The sequence below is a fragment of the Heterocephalus glaber genome, unplaced genomic scaffold (genome assembly GCF_053883595.1).
Source record: "Heterocephalus glaber isolate CG9 unplaced genomic scaffold, H.glaber_assembly_v1.0 deba00001745, whole genome shotgun sequence".
In the NCBI taxonomy this organism is placed as follows: domain Eukaryota; kingdom Metazoa; phylum Chordata; class Mammalia; order Rodentia; family Bathyergidae; genus Heterocephalus; species Heterocephalus glaber.
This window is the reverse complement of record NW_028258451.1, coordinates 3323472-3341235: the sequence shown is the minus strand read 5'-3', so window position 1 is coordinate 3341235 and position 17764 is coordinate 3323472. Positions and strand designations below refer to the sequence as shown.

Here is a 17764-nt window from a genome sequence, read left to right as displayed (position 1 = left end):
CTCACTGAGTTGCTTAGTTACTGGAATTTTAGAAGAGCCTTTACTCTGGTAGAGGAATTCTGAGTTCCTTTTCCTTTTGTTTCTTAAGGAGTGGTCTTGTATACTTCATTAGCTGTCCTCTTTTGTGTGACTTACAGGAACTGTTTGTCATACTGATAGAGCAATACTATACAATAAGACAGGCCCTTGCCTTGCCTCCATGTTTTGTTTTTTTTTCCACAGAAGGTTTTAGTCCAGAAGCGTAATAGTTTGTGCTGCTGGGCAGCACACCTTCCCAGTGTATCAAAATGTTTTGTAACTGTTTGAACTTTTTGCCCTCTCAGGAATGTTCTGTTAGGCTGCCCCTTTCAGGAATGTTCTGTAACTCCGCCCCTCTGCTTCAGTGAGCATGCTCACCTGGCCTGTAGATCCCTATATAAGGAGGCTCTCATTTGTGGTGAGGCACTCAGACTTCAGAGTATTAATTCCTCTGAGCCCGCCAGTATAATAAAGATTTTTCTCCACCTCTTCAAGTGACCGTCAGATTCCTAAGTCTTCAAATTGCGATAGCGGTGACCCAGAGCTGTAACGCTCAGCTGTGCCTCAGAGCTATGGGACTTGGCTGTGACACTGAGCTGTTCTGCTTTGCCACAACAATACTCTAGTAAAATTCCTCCAGTGGTTTGCTGTAGGAAGATACTGCTTTCATAGTTTAGTCTGATGATGACTGTCGTGGTTTCAATATTGGTTTTTTTTGTGTGTTTTTTTTCCAGAGGGCTACTGGGGATCGAACTCAGGACCTTGCGCTTGTGAGGCAGGTGCTGGGACCACTAAGCTAAATCCCCGGCCCTAATATTGGGTTTTTTCAACCTTGCACTGTTGTGGCAAATCTGGGAGTCGAAATGATCTTACAGAGACCAGGAGAGTTGGGTAAAATAAGAAAGAGGTTTATTGCCAGGCAATGGCCAGTCCCAGGAAACAAGTCCTCATAGACTGACCCTGAGTTCAGATAATTTCTTCTTTATATACCTTTTACAGAGTAAAAATTCAAGTAGTGGTCAAAACAGCAAGGGACTTTTTATGGCTCTAAGGTTGGGGGTTTACATAAACTATCTCAAGGTTGTTTTTTTTATCTCTCCGGGAACAGGCTGTCTCACTTGAGGGGAAAAGCCACCCAGTATTTTTAAAACAGGGACAGGTTGACACAGATGGGGTCTTTGCAATAGCCTACACAGAGCACAAAAACAACATACACAGATGTGCTGCAGAAATTACTCATATGTTTGGCAGGTCTTTCCACTTCAGCACCAGGTCCAACTCCCCACTTACTCAGACTCTTTTGCTGTTGGCGTAGGAGGCAGGATATGGCAAGCTGGCTGGAAAAGTGGGCAGGGTCTCTAAATTGCAAGACCCCGTGGCAGTGCCAGGTGATTCTCAAGGCCTCAAATGCAGAACTTCTGCAGGCTCCCGTGAAGTGTGGAAGGTGTAAAGGAGACCAGATGCCATGAGGAGCTTGCTATCATGCCTCCTCATGGTAGCCCACCCTGGGTCTCTTTTCTTTTTCTCTTTTCCTCTTTTGATCAGCGCAAGTTTGCTCTGAAGGCCAGTTTTTCCTTTACCTCTTCACGACTAACCTTTGAAATAAACTTTTGGCACTGTTTTTGGCTTGTCTCATCCAGTTCTTTGTTTGAGTTGAAAAAGACCTGGAATAATTTATTTGGTGAGCCATTTTTGAGGAAACTACCCAACAACAATATTTTCAATAAAAATTTTCAACTTTTTGTGGCAAAGATGCTGCATAATTTTTTCATTTTTTTTTCTTTTGCAGTACAGACTGGCCTCGAATTCATGGCAGTTCTCCTGCCTCAGCCTCCTGAGTGCTTGGATTACAAATGTGCAGCACCATGTCTGGTCTCTCTCTATTTTTTTGAGACAGGGTCTAACTATGTAGTTCAAGCTGTCTGTGAACTCACTATGTAGCCCAGGCTGGCCTTAAACTCATGGTGATTCTCCTGCCTCAACTTCCCGAGTGTGCGATTACAGGTGTGTACCACATGCCTAGCTTCTTCTTTTTCTCTTTTTTTTTTTTGTAGAGGGGGTAGTAGTGGTATTGAGGCTTGAACCCAGTACCCTCACACTGATCTACTCCCTACCCCTCTGAAAATTCTATTTCATTTTTAATAAATTTTATCTTGAGACAAGATAATAAATACATTTTATTTATCTTGAGACAAGGTCTCACTACATCTCTAAGTTGCCCAGGGTAGCCTCGAACTTGAGGTCCTGCTGACTCAGCCTCCAAGTGTGTTGGAATTACAGGCCTGTGATTTTAAAATGTTCAAATTTTTTTAGTTGGGTATTGTTTTAGAATATTGATTTTGGGTATAGTTACTCCTTAGCAAGTGATTACTGCCAGGCATCTGAGCTCCTTCTATATATATATTAAACAGACACAAATCCCTGCCATGGTAATGCTTATGACTTAGGACATCTGTCAACTTTGTTGAGTGCACACATTTTAAATAGTAATTATCCATTTACTTTAATGTGTGAAGTAAAAAGTAAATGCCTAAGTGCTGTGGCCACTCTGGAGAGACAGGATGGACCTCTGCCCAAAATTTTGTTCTGGTTGAGACTGATGATGGCATACACACAGATGAAAAAGGTAAAAGGCTAACAGGACCGGCTTCCCAAGCAGGTCCTCAAATAGCTTCAGGAAGCAGGAAAAGGAAACGGGGTGGCTTCTTACTGTGATAAAAGCATGGGGCTGGGGCTTGTGTTGGTCTTGTGTGGAGGTTACTTCCACTGGCTGCAAGTAGGAAGCACCCAGACCTTTCTTGGTAATTTGCTCTGATGTTGGGCAAAGGAGTGGTCTCAAAAGTTGTCACCACTAAGCCATCAAAAATGAAATCAAGCTCTGTCACACTCAGGAAGCTTGAATGGCTGATTTTTATCAGGACATGCTTAAAGTTAGTGGCAAATGGTTTCTGTTAGTGTGTACAGTTTGAAGAGTAAGGTAAATGTCATCATGCGTAGTCCATAGCTATCCTATGAGCGCTGTGTGGATGTGGTCTGCTGAGCCCTTTAGGTATTGATGCCAAGCACATGGGCATCAGGCCTGACTGGACTAGGGGAAAAATATGCAGAGGTGAGTGCCTGGGAGTGGAATTCAACCTCAGCTCATCACATCCTCATACTAACCTGAACTTTAAATTATTTTTATTATCATCTGTGGAGTTAAATCCTGCTTTTACTGTTCTGAATCTTTCCTTCAGCACTTTGAAAATATCCTTGAAACACCTGTGGTTTTTCATATTTCTCTTTTTTAACTTGATGTAAAAACAGATTTTATTTATTTTTTATTTTTTATTTATTTTTTGGTACCAGGGATTGAACTTGGGACCTTGCCCTTGTGAGGCAGGGGGCGGAACCACCGAGCTAAATCCCCGGCCCTAAAGACAGATTTTATTAAGACAACTCAGACCTATTGCATACTCCATGCTCCTCACCATGGTAGATGTGGGTGAAACCTCCCCAGGTATCTTCTCCTACTTGGTCAGTGGCCAGGTTGCCTGTGTTCTCCTGAAAGATCATATTGTTACTTAAGGAACTGTTTTCTAGGGACTGATTGTCACAGGGAGGTGTGCAGCTCTGAAGCATAACCCTAACTGAACCTTATTGATGAGAGATGATCAAACTCATGACCTAATCACCTCTCAGAGCTCCTACTACTAAATTCACTGACAGGAGGAATTAGGCTTAAACATATGAATTTTGGTGGGACACAAACATTCATTCTATTGTAATCACAATCCCCAGAGCAATCTTTTTTTTTTTTTTGGTATGGAGATTGAACTCAGGACCTTGTGCTTGTGAGGCAGTAGAGCATTGTTTTTTAAAAAATCATACAAACATAAGGGGGTGGCAGGGCAAGAAAGGTGGTGGGGGTGAAAATGATCAAAGGATATTTTATATGCATGTACCAATTTGCCAAAGTGAAACCCATTGCTCTAAAAACCAATGTGCAGTAATAGAAATCTTTAAAAATACAAAGATATACAGCTAAAATGCCAACATATAATCTAATATGGAGTACTACAAAATTTTATAATAATACAAAGAAAGCAGAAAAGGGAAATCAGCCAAAAAAAAAAAAAGTGACAAACAGAAAAGAAAAAATGGCAGGCCTAAATTGAACTGTATCAATAATTACATTAAATGTGAGTGTTCTAAACACACCAATTAAAAAACAAATTGTCACCAGGCATGGTGGTGCTCGCCTTTAAGCCTAGCACTCTGGAATTTGAGGCCAACTTGGGTTACATGGTGAGTTCTAGGCTAACCTGAAGTACATAACAAGACCCTGTCTCAAAAAACACAAAAACAGAACCAAAAATTGTCAGGATAAAACAACAACAACAACAAGACCTTTCTGCCATCTATAAGAATTAAACTTGAAATATGATACAGATAAATTTAAGAAAAAGTCTGGAAAAAGGTACATGGCAAATAAAATCAAAAGGCTGGGATAGCTAGGTAATTATCAAGCTAAGTGAACTTCAGAACAAGGAAAACTACTGGGTATGGGAAAAAATACTCCATAATTATAAATGGTCAAATTCATCAAGAAGATAAAATTCTAAATATATATCCACATAATAACAGAGCCTTAAAAAACAAAAAACAATGCTGGACATCTGACACATGCCTATAATCCCAGCTACAGTATTTGGGAGGCTGAGGCAGGATAGCCTGCTTAGAAACTCTATCAAAAAATAAAAAATAGGGGCAGGGGATTCAGCTTGTGGTTCCGGCGCCTGCCTCACAAGCGCAAGGTCCTGAGTTCGATCCCTGGTACCAAAATAAATAAATAAATAATAAAACAAGGCGACATTAGTAAAATTAAAAGAAATACATCCATTATTATAGTTGGAGCTTCATACTCCTTTGTCATTAACTAGTAGAAAACCAGAAAAGATAAAAATCCCAAAAGCACTTCTGGGGCTGAGTCTGGGGCTGGGAGCCCACCAATTGAGCAGGTGCCTGAAAGGCAGGATGCCCTGGATTCACTGCCTAGCCACAGAAAAGCCTAACACCAAAACCAAAACAAAAACCACCCAGTTCACTAATTTGTGATCTGCTTCTATTATAAACTATATTTCTGGCCCCACTAAATTTCTCAGGCTGGCCTCTAATTCACAATCCTGCCTCATCCTCACAAATAGCTGGGATCAGAGGTGTGCACTACCACGTCCGGCTGCAGCTACAATCCTTAGCTGTCCTATTCTAAAAATATGTAGCTTGCATCAATTGCAAATTAATTATATTGTCAAGTAATGAGATATCCTGTGCTGAATTGTAACATATTTTTCTCCAAACAAGTTATGACAAAAACATTCTGGCAAATTATGCAGTAAATGAAATTACGGCCGTACTACAACCACCGACAGCATGGCTTAGAACACCTGGAGAGAACTGCCGGGCGGCCGAGGGAGGAGGAAGCGGAGCCTCAGGTAGCTGGGCCGTACAGTGAGCCCCGCCTCAGGAAACAGCCGACCAGTGGCTGGAGAAGGAAACCTCCGCGAGTACACACGGAAAGACAAGGCAGCCAGCGAAACAGTGAAAGCAGGAAGAGACACCCTACTCTGTCCCCTCCCCAGTGCGGCCGCTGGCGGCCTAGGATGTACACATCCGGGTAGCGGGGCTCGCGCATGCGTAGTGTCCGCCAATATGGCTGCCGCCGGTCGTCCGCGGTGACTCCCGCCGCGCCCCCTCTCTTCTTCGTGGCCTCAGTTTCTCCCCAGGGGGCAGCGTGGGATGGGGAGCCGCCCGGTGCTGGTGTGGCGGTGAGCGGCGCATCTGCAGGCTGGTTTCACGCGGGAAGTGGGCGTCCCGAGCCGTCCGGGACGGGTTGGCCCTGCACGTACGTAGCTGTCATCGCGGGTGTGGACGTCCCAAGGCGCCTAGGTCGCGCGCCAGTGTGGACCCCTCGCCCTCAAGCCCCGCAGGTGAGGTGGCCCCAGTGAGGCGCCGTGTTCCGCGTCGCCTGAGCTTCTGCGCCAGCCGGGCTACCTCTCCTGTGGGCGCCGCGTCGACCCGCGGAGTTCTGCGGGTGTCTGTCGCCCGGGCCTACGTCGCGGCACTGTCGTGTTTACTGTCCCCACACATTTTGTTTCCTTTTCTATTAGCCAAAAACAGGTTCAAACATTTACTAAGTAGGTTTTAGAATCTAATTGCAATTGAAAGCTTAATCGGGAAAATTAAGTTAGAAATTCAACCCTCCAAATCCAAGGGAAATAAAGTAATTATTCGTTTAAAAGGTTATTCAAAATTTCTTTTTTTTTTCATTTTCACTTGTATACATGTTTGCAGTACATGATTACATTCCTCGTCCCTACTTGTTTAGCAGCTTTTTCACAGCCTTTGGTTTACAGCTTTATTTCCTTAGTGAGCTCCCTACTCCCAATATTTTATGTTAAAAATTTTCCTGCATATGGAAGAGGTGGAAAACCCGTGGAGTAAATGATATTAGAACAGACAATCTCTGCTGAACTTGCTGTGTCCTGTCTCTTCTTCTATCCATCCTTTTTGCCATGCCTTGATCTTTCTTTTTTACTATATTTCAAAATAAGTTGCAGCTATCACTATATTTCCTCCCCAAACATTTCCTTATGCTTAACATGAATTAGAGTTGAGTATTGCTTTTTCGTTTTCTTTATTTTTCTTTCTTTCTTGCATTTTTTCATACTGGGGAATGGAACCACCTGATCAGCACTTTCAGCCCTTTTTATTTATTTTTTATTTATTTATTTTTTTGGTACCAGGGATAGAACTCGGGTCCTTGAGCTTGCGCAGCAGGCGGCGATCTTGTTAAGCTCGTCAGGCTGGCCTCAGAGGTTGCGATCCTGTTGCTGCAGACTTCGGAGTAGCTGGCATTACAAGCATGTGCCACTTTGCCTGGCTGGCTTTAAAATATTCATTTTTTTTTTTTGGTACTGGGGATTGAACTCAGGTCCTTGCACTTGCAAGGCAGGCAGCAGAACTACTGAGCTAAATGCCCTGCCCTATTCATTTTTGAGGCAAAATTGGCTTACTGTGAATGCACACATCTTCATGATGTAATTGGCAGAGATTTGACATATGTTGAATAAACTTTTATAAAAATTACCATCACTGGGCCGGGGATTTAGCTCAGTGGTTCGGGTGCCTGCCTTGCAAGCGCAAGGTCCCCAGTTTGATCCCCGGTACAAAAAAAAAAAAATCACCATCACTTTGGAAAGGTCCCTTTTTCTTTGCCAATGTTAAAAATACGGTTGTTAGAAGCTCAGGCTTATAAAAGTATGTTTTGAATGCCAAGCCCCTCTTTGTCCTTCCCCCCCCACACCAAGCTACTTTATTCTATGTTGTTGCTTATTTCCTCTTTTTCCACCCAGTTTTTATTTTGAAAAGTTTCATTTCTCCAGGAAAGTTGCAGGAATCATCTAATGAATGCTTGTAAAAGCATTCAGATTGTCAAGTTAACACTTTCACTACATCAGTTTTATTTTATTCATTTATTTATTTTGGTACCTGGGATTGAACTTGGGTCCTTGCGCTTGCAAAGCAGGCGGCCAAACCACTGAGCTAAATCCCCAGCCCTCGCTACATCAGTTTTACATTTTTCCATCTTTTAAACATGTGCACACCTCTATGTTTTACACACCTCCATGTGGTGAGGGCTGGTGTGATACAGGCATATCATTACACTTTTTTTTTTTTTGGCTTAATTACTGAAAGTGTATTGCAGACATCATGATACTTTACCTTGAAATACTTTTGCCTGGCTTTCCTAAGAAGACCATTCTTGAACAAACTACAATGCTGTTATCATATCCAAGTACTTTCTTATTGATAAAGAGCTCTTGTGTGATATTATACAGTATATATTCAGTTTAATTCAGGATCATGTATTGTATCTAGTTGTTTGGTCTTTTTGGTTTCCTGCTTTTTTTTTTTTTTTGTACTGGTGAGGGAACCTAGGGCCTTTACACATCCTCAGCCTTTCTTATTTTTTGAAACAAGATTTCTGTAAGTCCCTAAATTAGCAGGATGATTAAAATCCTCCTGCCTTGGCCTCCCAGAGTGCTGGATTGCAGGCTTGTACCATCAGGCCCAGCTTCATCAGTTTTAATCTTACTGTTCTTGCTTTTTCTTTTATGATACTGATATTTTTAGAAGAACTACCTGTTGGGCATGGTGGTTCATGCCAGCTACTCAAGAGGCTGAGGCTGGAGTATTGCAAGCATAAAAAAAAGCCCGACAAACTTCATGAGAGCCGTCTCAAAATAAAATTTTTAAAGGGCTGGGGAAGCAGTGTGGTGCAAGGCTCTTTAATAGCATCGGCAAAGCCCTGGGTTCAATTCCAAGTACCGGAAAAACATAAAAAATGAAAGATGTGGGTGGGTTATTTTGTACATTGTCCCTTGGTGTTTACTTGATGGTCTCATAAATAATTCAGGTTCTGCATCTTCCACAGGAGGGTATACAAGTGCAAGCATGTCCTTTGAAGTAGTGTACCATATCAGGAGTCACGTGAAGTTGACGGTGGGCAGACTGGTCATGTAGTTAGTGCTGTTTGCCAGTGCTCTCCACATTTCCTTTGTAATTAGTGAAATCATCTTGGTGGTGGTACTTTTAATAATTCCTTGTTTTTTTGTTTTCTCTTAATCTCATATTTGTGATGTATTGCTCATTTTTATGTAGTCAGATGTTTCAAATCTGTGTTTTGTGCCTTTTATGTGTTAAGACACTCTAATGTGATAACTCAAAACTGTTCGTTAGTTCTGTATTCTAATCATACTCAAGGTTTTTATATGTGTGTGCATGTTTGTGTTGTCACCTATTGATGTTTTGTCCATCTGGATTGTATAATTGTGTTTGGGACTGTGTATGAATTAGGGTTCGTAGGTTTTTTTCATCTGAAAAGGCAGTAAGAAAGACCCACTCCTAGTGTGGTCTGAGGCCACATTTACCACCTACCAAATTAGGCCTCCAAAGTATGTTTGGACCTTTCTCTTGTTCCCTTTCCTTCACTGGGTTGCTTAGTTACTGGAACTTTAAAAGAGGCTTTACTCAGAGGAATTCTAAGCCTCTCTTTTGGTTGCTAAGAAGTGGTCTTAGATATTTCAGGAGCTGTCTTCTTTTGTATGAGTTACAGGAGCTGTTTATAATGCTCTAGTAAAATTTCTCCAGAGGTTTCTTATAGAAAGGTATTGCTTTTATAGTTTAATCTGGTGATAGTTGTTGTCGTTTCAATATTGGGTTTTCTCATCTTTGCACCAGGTCTAACTTTTCCCTTAGTCAAAGTTATCTTTTGAGATCTTGAGTATAATTTTTCAAATTCTTGCCACAAAGATACTGCATAATTTTTCTTAGCTTTTCTTTTTCATTTCATTTCTTTTTTTGTGGTGGTACTGGAGTGTCTTAGTTACTTTTCTCTCATTGCTGAGACAAAATACCTGACCCCCAAAGTTAAAGGGGGAAATGTTTATTTAGCTCACAGTTTATAGAGGTTTCAGTCCATAATCAATTAGTTCCAAGGCAGCATGGCCCAGCAGACAGGCATTGCAGAGAAAAAATAGTTCATGATGGGCACAAGATAGCAAAGCAAGCAAGAGACAAGACAAGCCTCTTTCTGTCTCTTATGTTATATCTAGGCTACTGGGATTAGGGTGGTGCCAAACCAATCAGTGGACTGATTTAGTAATCACCCACCCTTAATCCTAGCATGTTTAATTCTAGCATAGCAGCATGAATCAATCACATACTCTAGATTCAGCCACTTCAGAAAAAGCCCCACCTATGACTACATAAGGCTTTGGGTGGACATCTAGACACAAGCTGTAACATGGGAGTTGAACCCAGGACTTTCACACTAAGCAAAATCCCTGCCTATTTTTACATTTTATTTATTTTGAGACAGGGTTTCACTACATCTCTAAGTTGCCCAGGCTAGCCTTGAGCTTGAGATCCTCCTGATTCAGCCTGCCAGTGTGGTAGGATTACAGGACTGTGATTTTAAAATGTTTATAGACTTGTTAGTTGGGTATTGTTTTAGGAGAAAATTGAATTTTTGTTTCAATAGTTATTCCTTAGGAAATTAATATTCTTGGGCATCTGAGCTCCTTCTATAAATTAAACTGACATAAACCCCTTCCATGGTAGTGGTAATGATTTAGGACATCTGTTAACCTTGTTGAGTGCACACATTTTGAAATAGTTATCAATCCCCCCATTCTCCACCAGTTCATTGGCCAGGATCATTAATCTGTGTAAAGGCTTTTTAATAGTTCTACCAGGAGCTATATTATTAGGAATGAAGATACAACATTTCCCACTCATCATGACATAAACAGCTCCTTTTTCTGTTAGTATCATATCACATATTTGTGCATATCACAAAACAGGCAATTCTATTTTCCCAGCCCATCTGACTGGTGGCATCTAGCTACCTGGCTACTCCTTGTAGGGCATCTCCAGTGTAGTTGATGAATCTTTGTTTATTATAATATATGTGTGTGTGTGTGTGTGTGTGTGTGTGTGTGTGTTTAAGCCACTGTACATTTTTATTAATTGTGGGCCACCAGAAGAGTGCTGACTCGTACCCTGCAGCTATTTGATTCCACTCCTTGAATTCACTGGGAACTCTTTGAAGGACTCCAGTTGAATCAATATAGACATCTGAGTCAAATGAAGCAGGTACTGTTACTCCTATGACTGGGATCCTTTTTGGGCTGCCTGTGGAGTCCTAAGGTGAATGGGATAGCCAGGTAGACTAAAGCACAAGTTCCTGTCCAATCAGATTGGAGTCTAACAAGAAGGTTCCATTTCCCACAAAATCACCAGACATCAGCCCAGGGTACATGGAGAGCAGAGTGATTGCCACTATCTGGTTCTCCAGTGACATTCAAGATGTTGGTGCAGGTCTTGAGCTCTCCTATGGGGTTTTGAAATTCTTCCCTTTGCCTAGAAAGGCAAGAGGAGTGATTCACATTCCCTATAGTGGAGGCCTGCTCTCAGGTTGGACCTTTGCAGTGCAGAGAAGACCAATGGCAAGTTCTAAAGATCTTGTTTCCTCATTCATCTCTGTCCTGGTACAGAGCCAATATGCAGCACAATCCTTGAAGGTGCATATCTCTACTGAAGGGAAAGGGAAAAAACTGTGACTGTGGATGACTACCCATTTGACCCAAGCATTTGCATCTCTATATCCAGGGTCTGTCTCTAAAGTTTGTCTTATATCTTTAACTTCTACTGTTTTTATTCTTTAAGGGTCATTTTGAGGCATCTCTTCTGGACTTGAGGTGGGAATCTCTTTGGTTGTGTTGGCTACAATTTGGAGGGTTAGGTATCTTGTTGGGTTCTCCCCAGAAACATCTGCCCCTAGACCATAGACTCTGTGTGCTACCTAAGGGTTCTGATGCAATGAAGCTGGATTATTAATAGGAATATTAGATTACATTGTAAGTTCTGACAATTGGAGGGGACAAAGTCTTTATATAAGTGTAACTTTTTTTTTTTTTTTGGTACTGGAGATTGAACTCAGGACCTTGCACTTGCAAGGCAGGCGGTGGAACCACTGAGCTAAATTCCTGGCCCTATATAAGTGTAACTTTTTGTTTTTTTTTTTTGTTTTTTTTTTTTTGGTACCAGGCATTGAACTCGGGTCCTTGCACTTGCATAGCAGGCATCGAGACCACTGAGCTAAATCCCTGGCTATAAGTGTAACTTTTAAAAACCATTTTACTCCTAATCATTTTATATCAGCTGTCTACCCCTGGTATTGAGTGGTTCATCATACATCATTTCAAGTGGGCAAGGAGGTATCTGTGCACCTCCCCATCCTAACACTGGGCAGAAGTATCTATCAGTTTGTGAGCTTTGTCTCTGGCTTAACAAATTCTCACAGGACAGAGCCTGACAGGAATCAAATTTAATAGTTTGAGGTTCTGAGGTTCTAGTTATATTTATTACCAGCTTAACTGGATAGTAATTCATTTTCTAGGATTTTGATATCATTTTATCATTAACTTCCAGTCTTTTCCCTGGTTGTAGAGTATTAAACTGCTCAGCCAAACCAGGTATAAAAGGAATGCATCCTTCATTATTGAAGCTTTTTGATTCTTTAAAATTTTAGTCTCCCAGGATCCTCAGGTGGTTCATACATATCCCATTGGCTTTGTTCTACCCCTTCCCAAGTTTCCCCTATTAGCTTCATAGCTCAAGTATAGTGAGTCCACCCTTTTTCTTCTGTTCCTATTGCTGTCTCAGTTCAGGAGCACTTGATTAGGCCTTTCTCAATTCAGATGGAACTAGTCCTCTTTGGATCTTTATGAGCACCAGATCACTGAGTTGAAACTGATGAACTGTGAGCTCCAGAGGTGGGGCCTGGGCTGGAGACTTTAGAACCTGAGGGAGGATAAAGTGGGGCATATGGTCAGGACATACTTTCTTAGAAATTGGTCTTTGATTTCCAAAGTATGGAGATCTGTAGCTCTACCCAAATATGAAAGCCCATATAGCAATTTATAGGGGGATAGCCTTATATCACTCCTTGTGTATTTTTGGAGAGAGATAAAGGGAAAAAGAAAAGAAAACAAGAAAAAGAAAAGATATGATCCTGTTTAGGTCCTGTGTGAGCTGCCTGCCTTATCTTAGGTCACATTGCTTGTACAACCCAGCCCAGGCCCACAGCCTGCCTCTCTTTTTGTCACGACTTGCCTATGTGTCTTCACCAGTCATATAGAGATCTGTTGTTTCTATCCAGAACAAGTGTCCTTGTTCCTAGCACATAGATATTTTAATCTTTATTAGCAGATGAGGAAGGCAGGAAAAAGGAGTTGTACACAACAGCTGGACTTTCACCCAAAAATTTACCCTAAAGATTTTTATGTCTAGGGATCTGTGACCTATATAAAGAACTCATGGAAGGTTTAAAAAGTCAGGAAATGTCGCTTAGCAACCATAAGTTATATACTTTTTAAACACAATCATAAAGCAATTATAAAAATTCTTACCACCACAAACAATTTTAGTTAGAAAGTCACCAACATAAAGTTTTTTCAGCTTTGCACGTTTGAAGGCCTGGGTGCTTGAGAAACATAAATACATTTAATATACTATGAGGTTAGCAATAATTAGTGTTACCAATAGTTTAACAATGGAGAACATGAGAAACTAAGTACCATATAGAACCTTTGAAGGTTGAGGGGGAGCAGAAGGAGAAATAAGTAGAATAAAGATATGCCATAAACCTAAAACCTCAATGAATGTAAAATTATATGCCATACACATGAGCTAAGATTAATAATATTAAGAAGAATGAAAATGGGGAAAGAAGAATTAAAGGAGGAGGGAAGGAGGGGCAGAGGATTAAAAAAAAGAAGCAAGTTGTATTATGTACATGTACCCACTCCCCAAGATGATTATAAAATGCATGTACTGCAAATGTATTAATAAATAAAAAAGAACCTTTGGTTCTTTAATTTTGTAAGTTAAACCAAAGCATCTCAATATCTTAAGAAAACCTAATTTTTCACATAGAGAATTTAACCTTTTGATTATAGCCAACATAAATATATTACAATAACATATTTAATAATGTTTGTTGGGGGTGTGCCACCATAAGGCTCTGGAAAAATTTCCCACGTCCTATCAGTGGACAAAAACTGTTTGTCTGTTTGTTTGTTTTTATCCATTGAGGAGAGTCTTGTCCAGCAGTTTCTCCAAGCCAAGCCCAATTATTTTAGATAAGAGAACCAATCATAATAGTAAATATTTTAAAGGGCTGTACATATTATCTTTTGACCAACGGAAAAACCCTTAAGTTATTGTGTGTAGATGACAGGTGGCAAACATTTTCAAGCTATCAAGACTGAAAAAGGAAATTAAAGAAAAAAAAATCTTTTTTTTTTTCTCCACTGAGCTAAATCCCTGGCTCCAAAAATCTATTCTTAATACATAAAGTGGTATATTAATAGTAAAACATAGTGTTTTAGGCAAATAACACTGCAGCTGGTCTTTCAGTAATTCAGCTGATCAGTCAGATTAGTTGAATAATAAAGAGAATATTAGAGATTTAGTAGCTCTTCTAAATACAACATCAAAGTAAATATTTCTTCTCTGTAGGGTAAAATAAAACCTCTACCTTAAAATACAAATAATTCTTCATATAAATGAAACTCTAGGATCAAGGGACAGAATATGTTGTTGGTGGTTGGTGATATATTTAAACAATATAATGTCAGAGGCTCACAGAATAAAGTAAAATAGTCATGTCTTTTACTGTAATAACATTTTAATTTTAAAAAGGTAAAAAATATAGAGACCAAGTTGTCTTAATATTATAAAGTAGGAGTGGGACAGGGTGGTGAAAAAAGATTGACAATGATGAAGATCCTAGGAGCCCTTTACAGAGAGTGTTGTCCATTCTCTAGGCTGGAATCTGCCTCAGATAGGATTGAGTTTTCCTCATAACACAGCAGAGGAGTCACCAATAGATCCAGGACTCAGATCCTTAACTTTCAGGTATACAGCCCATGCATTCTTTCCAGTGTGAAGGCAGATCTCTGATAACAGAGCTGTTCAAGACCTTCTCAGTCTGTGCTGTTTCAGCACATGTGAAGTCAGGGTGTTGGGAATGTGTGTGGATTGTTGGTATGCTCACCAGTGCTGTGGACACACATGCAGGGGCCAGGATGGTGACCAGTGTGAGTAATAATACCTGGCCTCAGTTTCCCATTTCTCAAGATAATCCTTTTGATGATATTTATTCCCAGTGCTGATCCTGCCTGCTGTCTGAGAGGATGAGATGCTGTTTCTTTCTTGGAAACTGGTTTTGGCTTTATTTCTAAGTTCTTATTTTTGCCTCCTTTCGTAGATGTGAATTTTAAAATGTAAAACTACACAGTCCCACATCGAGCCCATCATCTTTTCCACTCCTCTTCAAGAAACAGATTTGTGAAGCTTACTCTGCCTTTTTTCTCTTTCCTTCTCAGCTTTGGACATGAGACTGACAACGGTGGCTCAGAAGGTTCCTATGGAAGAACTGTCCTGTGTATGGAAATGGAAGGATTGGTGAGGGATGACCCTTGCTTGCTGGTTCTGGGTGACAACTGGGAGTGTGAGAACCAGAAGAGACATCTGAGGCAATCTACTTTACCACAGGAGAAACCAGGAGCTCAGGAAGCAGTCTCTGAATATCTTGGCTTTGGGAAGCATTTGAGTGCAAGGTTGGGCCTTCCACCATCACAGAGAGTTCCTACAACAAATGATTTCCATGATGCAGATGCCAAAATGTTGGACTGTGACCAAGCCTTACACAATTGTTCCAAAAAGTATGTAGGCAAGAGAACTGGTGACAGTGATGCCTGTGGAAAAGCCTTCCACCACTCCTCAGAAGTTACTCAGCTTGGAAGACATCAAATGAGAGACGAGCCCTATAAATACCCTGAAAATGTTAAAGCCATCAACCATTTTACCCATGTTGATGATCAAAAAATAATGAAAAGAGGAAAGAAACTGTATGAAGGCAATGACTTTGGGCACATCTTTTCCCTGAGGTCATCTCTAAGTGAAAACAGGAGGCATCACCCCACTGAGAAACCATATAAATGTACTGAATGTGGCAAATGCTTCAAACGCAATTCTTCTCTGGTTTTGCATCACCGAACTCACACTGGAGAGAAACCTTATACCTGTAATGAGTGTGGAAAATCCTTTTCTAAGAACTACAACCTGATTGTGCATCAAAGGATCCATACAGGAGAGAAGCCGTATAAATGCAGTAAGTGTGGAAAAGCCTTTAGTGATGGGTCAGCTCTGACCCAACACCAGAGGATTCACACAGGTGAGAAGCCTTATGAATGTCTAGAATGTGGAAAAACCTTTAACCGAAATTCATCTTTGATTTTACATCAAAGAACTCATACAGGAGAAAAACCATATAGATGCAATGAGTGTGGGAAACCCTTCACTGACATCTCTCACCTTACTGTGCATCTCAGAATCCACACAGGTGAGAAGCCCTATGAGTGCAGCAAGTGTGGAAAGGCTTTCCGAGATGGCTCGTACCTCACCCAGCATGAGAGGACTCACACTGGAGAGAAGCCCTTTGAATGTGTAGAGTGTGGGAAATCCTTCAACCGCAATTCCCACCTTATTGTGCATCAAAAAATCCATTCTGGGGAGAAACCCTATGAGTGTAAAGAGTGTGGGAAGACGTTTATTGAGAGTGCATACCTCATCAGACACCAGAGGATTCATACTGGTGAGAAGCCCTACGGCTGTAACCAGTGTCAGAAGCTTTTCAGAAACATCGCTGGCCTTATCCGGCACCAGAGGACTCATACTGGTGAGAAGCCCTATGAGTGTAATCAGTGTGGTAAAGCTTTCCGGGATAGCTCCTGTCTGACCAAGCACCAGAGGATTCACACCAAGGAATCTCCATACCAGTGTCTGCAATGTGGGAAGTCCTTCAAGCAGAACTCTCATCTGGCAGTTCATCAGAGACTGCATAACAGGGAGGGCCCCTACCAGTGTCCTCAGTGTGAGAAGTCATTCAGGAGGAGTTCATCCCTTGTCCGACATCAGAGAACACACCCTGAAGAGCAGCCTTTGGAAACATAATGCTGATAACCACACTGTTTTCCTAGCTTTTTCAAAAACCTGCACAAAGGTGGTATGGTTTCAGATGTGACTCCTGGTCCTTAAGCTACATGGAGAATTGGTCATTGTGAGACATTCTGTAGCCCAGTTAAGTACATTATTGGAGAACTCCTGGAGAAAACATTGGATGATGATAAATGTGAAAAAAGCTTCAAGAATTATTAAAGCCATCCCCATACATGATAGTGCATACACAGGAATAAAACATGGGAATGTGAAGGCACTTTCATTGAGATGTCTACTCATCTTTACTTCAACATGCTAGAAAGAACTCATGAATGTACTCAGTGATCAGTAGGAAGAATCCTTTAAAAGGGAGTGTCCACCTGCTGTCCAGAAGCAAATGCTTCTTATGGGCTGGAGATTTAGCTCCGTGGCACTGTGACTGCCTCGAAAGCGCAAGGTCCTGAGTTTAATTCCCAGTACTGAAAAACATCAACAATGACAACAACCCCCCCACACCAAGAACAAACAAAAAAGAATCAGACTTTGTAAGTGTAATCAGGAAGAGAAGTTGCTTTTAACCAGTCTGTCTTTCCTGTATCAGCAAGGACATCCTGGTGAGCAGCCCCACATACCTGTCACCCTACAGCAACCACAGAATTAGAGCTGGAGTTCACTTTGTATTTCTGTGTTACAGTCCTTCTAGGACTCATGGAGAAAGGGGAAACTGGACAGAACAGTTGCTTCTAAAGGAGGAGTGATACCATCTTTTCTAAGATTAAAATTGCCTCTAGAATTGAAAAGGGTACTTTCAAGAAATATGATCTGTTGCTTTAGTTGTTGAAACTATAATGAGTTGTTATGTTTACCTTATTTCCCTAGCCTCACATTTGTTCTTCATCGAGGGCTTCTAATTTACTTCTAATTTATATCACTCAGCCGCTCTGACCCATAATTTCAAAGGTTTTGTTGCCATGTTGAAAGTGCTTATAATATGGCAAAAGAAGGCATAAGATAGGAGATTTACAGTCTTTACAATACTGTAAAGGTATGTGCACATATGGGTATAGATTAGAAATAGGTGATGGAGAAATAAAGAAGTCAGGGGACTAGAATTGTGTATGTTTTTTTCCTTGAA

General features: G+C 40.9%; 1 protein-coding gene across 5 annotated transcripts in view; it reads left to right on the top strand.

Moving 5' to 3' along the window:
• The window catches only part of Znf329 (zinc finger protein 329), a 27835-nt gene extending 10094 nt beyond the window's left edge, over positions 1 to 17741 (top strand). For 3 of the 5 annotated variants that reach the window (XM_087200828.1, XM_004866545.4, XM_087200827.1), the window contains exon 2: positions 15015 to 17741. In XM_087200828.1, coding sequence (XP_087056954.1) covers positions 15076 to 16644 — 1569 coding nt within the window. In that variant the 5' untranslated portion in view covers positions 15015 to 15075 and the 3' untranslated portion in view covers positions 16645 to 17741. Of the gene's footprint in view, positions 1 to 5680; positions 5988 to 15014 lie in introns of those variants that run through there. The other 2 variants (XM_013066257.3, XM_013066256.3) reach the window with 2 other exon arrangements.
• The last annotated feature ends 23 nt before the right edge of the window (positions 17742 to 17764 follow it).